Below are 10,392 nucleotides of genomic sequence, written 5' to 3'. Positions count from 1 at the left end.
GAATGCTGGTTGACAAGTGATGTGACAGTGTGACTGAAGCACTAGGGTTCCTACAGTGTGATGATAACAGATATTTAGCTTGTTTTGAATGTTCTTGTTTCCAAATCCATTGCTCCAGGGAAGGTAAATGGCCTTTGCACCTGGGATGCTTCCAAGCTTGCACACAGGAGCAGTTGGCTTAAAGAAAGCAGCTTTATTTTTGTCTGTAAATGCAGTGGCTTTGGAAAAAGAATTTTTATTTAAAATTTAGATTTACCAGTGGTTTTCAAGGCATTCTCAGTCATAATGCTGAGAAATTTTGGAGTTTTTCTCCAAACAAGCCTTGAACTGTGCTGTAGGATTATGAATGTTAAAACACCATGTTATTTTTAGATCAGATGTAACAAATGAGGACTAGAGGGAATGGTCATAAGCTGAGATAGGAGAGATTCAGATGTGATGCTGGGAAAAATGCTTTCCTTTTAGGGTGTTCAGGCACCGGAATAGGTTGCCCAGGGAGGGGGTGAAGTCATCATCCCTGGAATTAATTTTATTTTACAGATGAAGGCAAAGGGAAATAGAGTTTGGGGTGCTGCTTTCCTACAGTCAAAGCAGACCAGTCTTTTCCCTGATATCACTTTCTCTATGGAGAGCGAGAGCTGATTGAAGTGCTACAGTCGGACACAGTATTTCATGTGAAATTAAAACTGAAAATACTTTGAAGGCTATTTGGCATGTTAGTGGCCTGATGAAGAAGCTCTAATTCTACAAGAGAACTTCTCTGTTGCTGCTAAGGGTTTATATACAGGGAACAATTTGCCTAAACTGTTGAAATTGAAGGTGTTGAAACAAATCAGACAAGTACTGCTGGTGGAGTAGTCTTTCATGGTAAACTTGATCCAGAATGTTTGAATTCCTTGTTATGACTGAGTTAAGCTATAATGGTGGTAAAGCAATGGCTAAGAATAGTTTTATATTTTTGTTGATTTTGTAGGCTCAGGTTGAATGCATTTAGGAGTGCTGAAAATAAGTGTTGAGATTTCCTGTGCATTTGTGATGTTTACCTGGATTTCAGTTCATTCTGTTATCTGAAATTTGCTGCTGATTAACTCTGATTTTGCTTCTTTGCAGATACTAGAATGTGAATTCTATCTCTTAGAATTAATGGTAGGTGGGTTTTTTGCTGGTCCAATTTTTTTTTTTTTTTGCTGCCTCAGTTTTCTTCTCACTGATGAAGAATATTTTGCATTCTGTGCTGTGAATTATGTGTTGTGCTGGGTTTTTTTATTTTTTAATTCCCCCCCTCCCCCTCCCAGTTTCAGAATGATGTCAATACATATTTTGCATTCTGTGCTGTGAATTATGCGTTGTGCTGGGTTTTTTTATTTTTAATTCCTCCCCTCCCCCTCCCAGTTTCAAAATGATGTCAATACGTTTTGCATTCTGTGCTGTGAATTATGTGTTGTGCTGGGTTTTTTTATTTTTTAATTCCCCCCCTCCCCCTCCCAGTTTCAGAATGATGTCAATACAGGTCATTCACATTTTCATCAGAATGCTGTAGGTGCTGTGCTATCATCTAGGCTGAGTGAGGGCATTCTCACTCCTTGTGTTGAAGCTGGACTTCTCAACAGACAGGGCAGATTGCAGGAAGAGTGGGGACAGGAGGAGAGCTCTGCATCCTAGTGGTTAGGACACTGTTGGGAAGGATAAAGCCTAAGTTCTGTTTCCAGAACTGCTTCTCTTTAAAAGAAAGGTAGCTGTATATAAATCCCAGTGGAGAGAGTAGGATGTCAGTGTCCTTATTTCCTCAACCAGTGGCCAGTCAAGACCATTAAGAGTTGTATTCTTTCTATCCCCTCTTCTTCTTGCCTGGAAGATTCTGAGAGCTACATATTCTTCCAGTAGAAGGTATGGGTACTATATGTCCCTACACAAACAAAAGGGAGAGTCAGATTAGATGTTAGGAGAAAAGTTTTCCCTGTTAGAGTGTTCAGGCACTGGAATAGATTGCCCAGGGAGCTGGTGGAGTCACCATCCCTGGAAATGTTTGTGAGGCATCTGGATCTGACACTGGAGGATCTGGTTTAGGGTTTGGGGGTTACAGCAGTGACAGGATAATGGTTGGACTGGATGATCTTAGAGGTCTCCTTCAACCTTGATGGTTCTATGATTCTGCAGTTGTTTTAGTACAGTTTTTAGATTCCTGTTTAGATTTAGCTCTTGGTACCTCTGCTATACATGGCGTTTTGTATACAGGAGTTTTATCACAAGCAACTGCATTTACATGAAGTTATGTTTTGTGGGTTCACTTATTTTTCCAGCATGCTATGCAATATATAGTATGTGTAATAAATAATGTTTCATTTAAGTGTTCAGCACATGTAACTTATATGCAGCTTTTCCCTATAGTATCCATACAGTTGGCTGCTTCCAGCATGAGGATTATTCCTTCTTGTTTACCTGGGCCTGAAATGAGGGGATTTGAGAGCAGTGGAATTTTAATTTTCTTTCTTTCCAAACCAGCTGCAATTATTCTGGCATGTTTTCTATGTATGGTATTTAGTGACAGTCTGTTTTCTGGCAGTGTTTTGTGTTTCCAAGTGGGAATTACGGGTTTGTAAGCAAATGAGGTTTCAGTGTGCTGCAGATGTGGCTTTTTGTGTCTCTTAGGGGGAGGACATTGACAGACTGGCAACCATGCTATGTAATGGTATTCTAGAGAGAGCACTGCCCTCATTAGAGCAGAGCTAGGTGTCAGAATGCTACTTAAAAAAAATAAATCAGTAATTGACTTGTAAACCAAATGTTTTAATATGAACTGACAACACATTCTGCATTGTAATCTAACTTTTATCTCACTGACATTTTTTTCTAGGACTGCTGTTTGATAGTATATCATCCTTATAGACCTTTGCTCCAGTATGTACAAGATATGGGCCAAGAAGACATGCTGCTACCTCTTGCATGGTAATGAAGTCAGTAGTGCTTCCTTTCAGCAAGAGAGCAAGTGTTTAACAGCTGTGCTTCAAAGGTGGTTAAGCAAAGCAGCTTAGCCATATTTGAATGCTCTAGTTAACCTATGCAAGTATATGACCTTGACTTAGCTTATTCTGTCTCTTATGCTTTTACTTTGTAATGATTTTACATTGCAGTGCTTTACTTTTCATCTTTTACTCTAGCTCTAGTAGCACAGTTTTTTACACTACTGAATGCTGCCCATAATAGGGGAAATCTATCCACATCATCTTTCTGTTGTATCTTGTCATAGGAGGTAAAAGCAACATAAAGGTTTTTTTAGTTGTATTAGCAGAACTAATATTCTTGAACTGTTTCAAGTCCAGAAGGACAGCAAAAGTACTACTTATGTGCTTTCCCTTACCTATTTGTGAAAGAGAGAATTATTTGATGGTATACATCAACACCCTCTGCAGAAAGCCATTTATGGTGCTAAAATAGTGCTACCAAAAAAACGTCTGCCATGACTACAAGGAAAAAAATTGAAAGGCTTTCAGGGATTTTTAAAAGGGAAGAGATCTCTTCCCTTGATATTTTGCCCTGCAGCCACACTGCTTTGACCATCTGGGAAACTGACAAAATATTTGTAAACTGACAGGAGTTTTTGAAGTCTAAGGATGAATAGCAGGATACTTACAAGTTCTTTTTTGCACAGGAGGATAGTGAATGACACATATAGAACTGATCTTTGTCTGCTGTACCCTCCTTTCATGATAGCTCTAGGTAAGTAACAGAAGTAATGTCTCTTTTTAACTGGGTGTGTTCTGTGTGCTGTCCCACCACAAGCATTCCTCAGAGTGTCTTCACAGGGTGCTTCAGTTTGTGTTTCATACAGCACTGACAGTGTAGCCTTGCAGCTTAAAGAGTCAGAAAGAGAAATCTGATGGTTGATCCCAAGTTGTTGCTGTTGAACTGTATAAAGTTTGTAAAAAGAACATAGTGTTTCTGACTGTATCAAGAGTGGATCTTTGTTCAATGCCCATGTCACCTGATCTTTGCAGCTTGCCTACATGTGGCCTGTGTTGTCCAGCAGAAGGATGCAAGGCAATGGTTTGCTGAGCTGTCTGTTGATATGGAAAAGGTACTGTGTTTTTCATTCCCATCACTTGTTATGGACTGACCCGAAACAGTAGTTGTGGTTATAAAATCACTGTGTTGCGTGTATGCAACACTGATCTGAACTTCATTCAGTGATCATGTTAGTCACTGTTGAAGTTACTTAGATCTCTCAGGGAGGGAGGCAGTGTCAGGTCATTCAAGTGTCACTCTTCTGAGAGTCAAAACAAAACCATTGCATAACAGAAGAGTGTTGCTGGTGTTGCTGTTTTTCAGACAGAAATACAAACCCAGTGTCTTTTACATTTTTTTGCCAGAAAAAGAGCTCCCAGTGTCTTTCCATCATATGAGGTTGCCAGCATGAGTTTGACTTTTAAATTCAAGTGCATGTGATTCTCTGATTCACCTTTCAGGATCATGACTGCATACTGTTCTCATTTCCTCCTTACACATGTACACACTGTAGCACAGCATAGAACATTCTTGACACTTCCAGGATGTTCAGCACTAACTTCAGTCAGTGTTAAACAGGGAGGTGCCAAGATCCTTGGCTGTGTTTCTTGGAAGGAAAGAATTCAGATCAATGCTCTGTAGTGTGTTGATTTTGTTTTCCAACACTGTGCTACGAATACATATAGAACATGGATATTCATCAGTTACTGTGTGGACAGTCCATGGCCATTGAGCTGCAGTCATGCTGCCACGTGTCTGTATTTTCCCAGCAACATAGTTATAAGTGGCACAACATGGAAAAAATAGATGCAAATCTATTTGGTTTGCAGGGGAAGAGAAGAGGTATGCACAGTTGAAAGGAAAGTATTCTGTTCAGGCTTCCATTCACAATTAAATCAGAAAACTAATTAAAGAAATGATTGGGAGACCAGACTATGTGTGAGAGAGTTCTGTTTATAATATGCAAATTGTGCTGTTGAATTTCAGTTTGGGGCACATTTAATTCATTACACACTTAAACTGACACATGGTGTGATTCCTGAGAGTGTCCTGTGCAGGGCCAGGAGTTGGACTAGATGATTCTCATGGGTCCGTTCTAACTGGTGATTCTGTGCTTCAGTGACTGTGACAAAGATAAAATCACTGTTGTGCCTCGCCTTAGGATCTCTTTTGTTTCTAATCAGATTTTAGAAATAATCAGGGTTATTCTGAAGCTGTATGAGCAGTGGAAGAACTTTGATGAGAGGAAAGAGATGGCTACTATCCTTAGTAAAATGCCTAAACCAAAACCACCTCCAAACAGGTACTGTAATTCCTTAATACACCTTTCCTACAGAAAAACTACCCCTCTCTTAAGAACGTGTAGGTGTTTAATGCTGATGTTTTTACAGTGCAGACCTTTCTCTTACAAAATCTAATTCTTCAGGAGCTAGTGAGAAGCAGAACATTCATTGTCTAATGGAGAGCATTAATGTGCTGAGAATGGAATCAGTACAGCTCAGCAGATGTAAGGAACCCAAGTGTGAGGCTCCATGGCTGGGCCAGACTCGATGGAACTGGCCCTGCTTGGTGTTATGGTTAACTACTCTGACTAAATATCACTGCTGGGAGTCAGCACATGCTAACTCTTGTGCACATGCTTATGTAATAGGAACTTTGCAGTGTTGGCTTCAGAAGTAGATTCAGGAGGCAGCTGCATGGCATATCTTGGAGTTATTATCCAGATAAATATGCTGAAGTCACTTAGGTGTGCTGAGAATAACCTTTGCATTTTTTATGAAGCTGAGCAGAATATCTTGACCTATTTGTGTATGCGTTGAAGCATTTTCCTTCAAAATGTTTAGATCACTTTCAGAGCACTGTGGTTTGTACTTAAGGAGGATAAAAATGTAATATGATGCTGTTTAATGAACACACATGTTTTTGTTTTCTTCCAAACAGTGAAGGAGAACAGGGTCCAAACGGTAGCCAGAACTCTAGTTATAGCCAATCTTAAGGCATTCCAAAGAATTTCTTTATGGACCACTTTGACTCAAGACATCCTGGAATCTTTCCTGTGTTCATGAAATGGACAGAAGGTTTTAACAACATCTTTGACAACGAACTCAAAGAATAAATAGCTTGTTTGTGTCAAGCATTTTGAAAGCTTTTTCTCTAAATCTACATCATTTTCTCTGACGCTGGAGCAAATGTGCTAAGATTTTTTTTTTTGGTGTAAGGAATCAAACATTAAACCAAACTGCAGAAGATTAACACTATCCACCCAAAACAAATAGTTCATGATTGGTTTTACTTGCAATGAAGTGAAGTCTTTTTAAAGCCACATTAACCCGAAGCCTAAGTGTAACTGTATTAATGACTTGTGTTGTCTTCATTTTGTTTGTGACTGAAGGAAGATAGTGCACTGTATGTTCAGTCTATCCATCACATGGAATTTTTTCGGTTTAAAGAAACACACAGATTCCCTAACAAGTAACACATAGTCCTTCAGAAACAAAGCCTAGAAGAGCCTGCAGAGAGTGTTGTTACAGTTTTAATGAAAGCTGCAGGAAAGGAAGTCAGTTCCTTTCCTTGGAGTTGAGAAAGGCTGTTTTCCTCAGTAGGTGTACTTGGATGTTTTTGCCACCATGCATAGTAGCCCAGCTTACCAGAGAAGTGCAATATGTATAGTGATTCTGCAGTTTTCAGAGACATTTCAAGTGTTAGGAATTAAGCAAACCCAACATATCATGACTTTTTGTTTTCCTCAAACAAACGTACTGTATAGTACAATCAAAATATTTCAGAAGTACAAATCTGGATATGATTGCTATTTTTATGGTGGATTTTTTCAGTAGAAAAGATATACACTGTTAGTCTGCCTTCACTGTTAGTGTGAATTTGTGTGGCTCATTAGTTTATTTAAGAGGATCAGGCGTTTGGTGAGCTTCATACTGGCTAATTTTAATTGTGATGTTAGGAGCAATTCATTAGAATAACTGAAATGGGATTCCTTGGTTAACTTTGTGCTGGAGAAAATGAGATTCCTTCAAACACAAGGCCATATCCTGCATTCCTTACTCAGGCAGATGTCCCACTGAAGTCAGGAATTGGCCTACATTGATTTCTTGGTTTTATTTTATTTTTAGATGACTTTGTTTTGAATTAAGTTCTGTACAACTTTATTTTGAATGATAACAGTGACTTGCCCAAGTATAAAAATTGAATTATAAAATAAAGTACAGTAACATTCTTCTCTTTTTTTTTTTTTTAATTTTGTTTTTAAAATTTTTCTCCTGAAACAACACATTTCACTGGTGTGAAATACTGGAAGGAGATCTTGCAAACCTGTGCTCTGGGATGCATCTTGGTTCAAAAAAACCTGCCTGCCTTAAAAACACTCCCTGGTTTGGCAAATAGCTGTCTTTGTAATTGGCTGCTAATTCAGTGAAACACCACTGAGCTGTGTTTGTGTGTAGCCCATTAGGCTACTGGCTTTTATTTCTGTTCAGGTTGTTTTCATAAACCATTAGGTTGCCATTTGATCCATACCTTTTATAGACACTTGATTGAGGAAGTGGAACTTGGCTATTTGCTTTCTTTTCTTGAAGTCTAAAATGTGCTATTTGTAACGTGGACTTGGGGAATAGAAATAAATCAAAGCAACTTGACCACTTCTGTGTGGAGTTCTTAAACAGGAGCTGTTCTTTAGGTAAACATCAGCCTGCTCACATATTTGAGAGCTCATATATTTGAGATTCAAGTTAGATGTTAGGAGAAATGTTTCTCCTGTTAGGGTGCTCAGGCGCTGGAATAGATTGCCCAGGGAGTCACTATTCCTGGAAGTGTTTAAGAGGTGCATGGATCTCATACTGGAGGATCTGGTTTAGGGGTTCCAGCAGAGTGGCAGATTAATGGTTGGGCTGGATGATCTTAGAGGTCTCCTCCAACCCTGATGGTTCTATGGTTCTATATTTCATATGGGAGGAAAACCCATACCATGAAGAAAACTAGATAGATGAACCATCCTGAAGCCTTGCTAGGGGAAGGTTGGGGCTGTCATCTTCATTTCTTTTCTGGAGGTTCATGTTTTATCCAGTCCTCAAAGCCACCAGCATACTGCTGAACTCTGAAAACATGCAGAAGACACTTTTTTCAAGGAGAGTCCTTGTTAACATTATATCTTAAGAGCACACTGCAAAAACCCCCAAAACTACAAAACCCTTAGCCGCCACCACCAACCAACCAAAAACCAGAAAAACCCCAACCATACAGAAATTCTCTGCAATCAAATACACTTGTAGCTAACTTCAATGAGCCAGATGGGCATTCCTTGTACTCTAACACTGCCTGCTTCCAGCAGTGTGCTCTGTAACTCTTCCAAATGACACAACGCTGGAGATCAGACAGGAGTCAAGTAGTAGCAGCTGGATCAAACAGTTAAGTGAGAACAGACTCACTGCAGTGGGAGATTTGCATGTTATTATGTCTAATGCTTCAGATGGCATCAAATGAACAGGGCAGAGTGATCTTTACTTCCTTGCAGACCTACATTCTCTATAAACCTGCAGAAAACTAAACTCTGGAAAACAAAACCCCACCATGCAAAGCAATACTGACCCCTTCAATTAGGCAGCATGAAAAACAGGTGTTGGAGGATATTTTGCGCTTTGAAACAAGAATGTGGTTCATAGTTTTGACTAGAATTAGTAGGAGTATGCCAGTTAATGAATTGCACTTCAGTGAAAACATGAACTAACAACCAATGTTTTAAATATTATCTGCAGTCTTCAAGCCAGTAAGGCACCTTCCAGCATGGGTGTAACAATTCTGCCAACCAAATGCTGCTTTTGATTTCACTCTTAGCATAATCTTCATCCTCTTGTTAGCTATTGCCTTCACTGCTTTACTCCAAAGCTTTACTGAAAGTGAAGGTGTACTTTGCCAACAGTGAACCATACAGGTAGAACTGCAATTCAACAAAGGGTGTGGTTTCATAAGCTTTTTAATTTAAGATTGTACTCCTACCAAAGCAAGTAGTTCTCTGCCTTTCCAATCATGCTGTTTCTCAGGACTAGTGCTTACGGAGCTGTGTAAGGAAGCAAAGATTCTGCAAGGGAGCCCTAAGAGGCAGAAGGACCCTCCTTCAGTGGCAGTGTGGTCTCACAGCAGTTTGCATCACCTGTGGCACATGTGCAGAGCTGCTGAGGGGTTGTTTCAGAGGATGATAAACCTCACTTTGCTGGAAGACCCACTGGCATCTTTCAACGTTCAGTGGAGACAAGAGGAGGTGTCTAACTCAAATACCAATTGTTCTGTTCATATTCCACGTTTAAATTTTTACCCTTGCCCACAAGGTGAGTATGTCTTTGCCCATGGAAGGGGGGGTTGGGACTAGATGATTTATAAGGTCCATTCCAGCCCCTAAAATTCTATGATTCTATGTGTTCTGCTTCATGGGGGGAGACAGCATTAATCCCATCCTTACACACACAAGTCATACCTGCTGAAACCCAAGGACACAGCAAAACCGAGTGCTTGTCTACTTCTTGTTCCTGCCAAACAGGAGAAAACCACAGGGTCTGACTTGGATGGCATCTCTTGATTGTACTGCTCCTTGAACTCCACTGGGTCCATTTGTAGTGCTTCCACTAATTCACCCACTGGGAAATACACAAAACAAAGTATCATTTATTCTCCATCCACAGATAGGCTTACACTGCAATGCTACTAATTCCTTTGGAGGAAAAGTTCAGTCTCACAACATGCTAGCAGCTCTCTTTGCTCAGTTATTGCCACTTGTCCACAGCCTTGACCATCAAGCAAAGGGAAATGTAGCCTGCATCACTTTCACTGTTGTCACTGTCCTCTTACAGCCATGGGAGCTGTGGTCCAGCTGTGATCACTTTGGTGACCAGGGAGAGGATGTGAGGGAATGGCATGAAGCTGTGTCAGGGGAGCTTTAGGCTAGATATTAGGAAAAGAGGGTGGTTGGGTGCTGGAACAACATCCCAGAGAAGTGTTCACAGCCCCAAGCCTGGCAGAGTTAAAGACGTGTCTGGATAACCCTCTCAGGCACATGGTGTGATTCTCTGGGCACACAGGGGTGTTGATAACTTACATGGTATGTTGATGGACTCTGGGATCTTTCCAAACCTGTCGATCTCCCACCTCTCCCGCACATCTATGTGGAGGGCCTTGGTCTTCTTCAAGTCTTTGAGCTCCTGGTAGGAGATGCTCTCTGCCCTGCCAGCGCACAGGCTGCGGCTGTTGGCACCCACCACGCCGGGACCTGCAGAGGGAGAGGCACTGCCATCAGCCAGCTGGGCCGGGAAGGACATCACTTCCATCACAAGCATTTAGCACATCCACTTGGGGAGAACCTTTCATAAAATCATAGAATCAACCTGG

The 10,392-nt window shown here is 40.6% G+C and overlaps 2 protein-coding genes across 3 annotated transcripts in view; one reads left to right on the top strand and one right to left on the bottom strand.

Moving 5' to 3' along the window:
* The window catches only part of CCNC (cyclin C), a 17,007-nt gene extending 9,779 nt beyond the window's left edge, over positions 1-7,228 (top strand). Inside the window, exons 6-11 of one of the 2 annotated variants that reach the window (XM_009071767.1) lie at positions 1,111-1,146; positions 2,855-2,946; positions 3,650-3,717; positions 3,996-4,075; positions 5,187-5,305; positions 5,944-7,228. In XM_009071767.1, the coding sequence (XP_009070015.1) occupies positions 1,111-1,146; positions 2,855-2,946; positions 3,650-3,717; positions 3,996-4,075; positions 5,187-5,305; positions 5,944-5,998 (450 nt within the window). In that variant the 3' untranslated portion in view covers positions 5,999-7,228. The remainder of the gene's footprint in view (positions 1-1,110; positions 1,147-2,854; positions 2,947-3,649; positions 3,718-3,995; positions 4,076-5,186; positions 5,306-5,943) is intronic. The other variant, XM_009071768.1, reaches the window with a different exon arrangement.
* Positions 7,229-8,046: 818 nt separating this feature from the next.
* On the bottom strand, positions 8,047-10,322 carry LOC103799446 (thiosulfate sulfurtransferase/rhodanese-like domain-containing protein 3). Its single transcript, XM_009071769.1, has 3 exons — positions 10,103-10,322; positions 9,485-9,644; positions 8,047-8,110 (listed from the first exon to the last, which is right to left on the bottom strand). The coding sequence occupies exons 1-3, from the start codon at positions 10,320-10,322 to the stop codon at positions 8,047-8,049; spliced, it is 444 nt and encodes a 147-aa protein (XP_009070017.1).
* Between the last annotated feature and the right edge of the window lie 70 nt (positions 10,323-10,392).

Source organism: Acanthisitta chloris, unplaced genomic scaffold (genome assembly GCF_000695815.1).
Source record: "Acanthisitta chloris isolate BGI_N310 unplaced genomic scaffold, ASM69581v1 scaffold12153, whole genome shotgun sequence".
In the NCBI taxonomy this organism is placed as follows: domain Eukaryota; kingdom Metazoa; phylum Chordata; class Aves; order Passeriformes; family Acanthisittidae; genus Acanthisitta; species Acanthisitta chloris.
This window is presented reverse-complemented; position numbering and strand designations above follow the sequence as displayed.

What these genes read in the sequence shown, in the direction of transcription:
- LOC103799446 (XM_009071769.1), bottom strand. Translation starts at nt 10,322, where the DNA reads ATGTCCTTCCCGGCCCAGCTGGCTGATGGCAGTGCCTCTCCCTCTGCA. An exon ending in AGAGTCCATCAACATACCAT is followed by an intron (nt 9,645 to 10,102) that starts GTAAGTTATCAA and finishes TGTATTTCCCAG; the next exon opens with TGGGTGAATTAGTGGAAGCA. An exon ending in GTGTCCTTGGGTTTCAGCAG is followed by an intron (nt 8,111 to 9,484) that starts GTATGACTTGTG and finishes GCATGTTTTCAG; the next exon opens with AGTTCAGCAGTATGCTGGTG.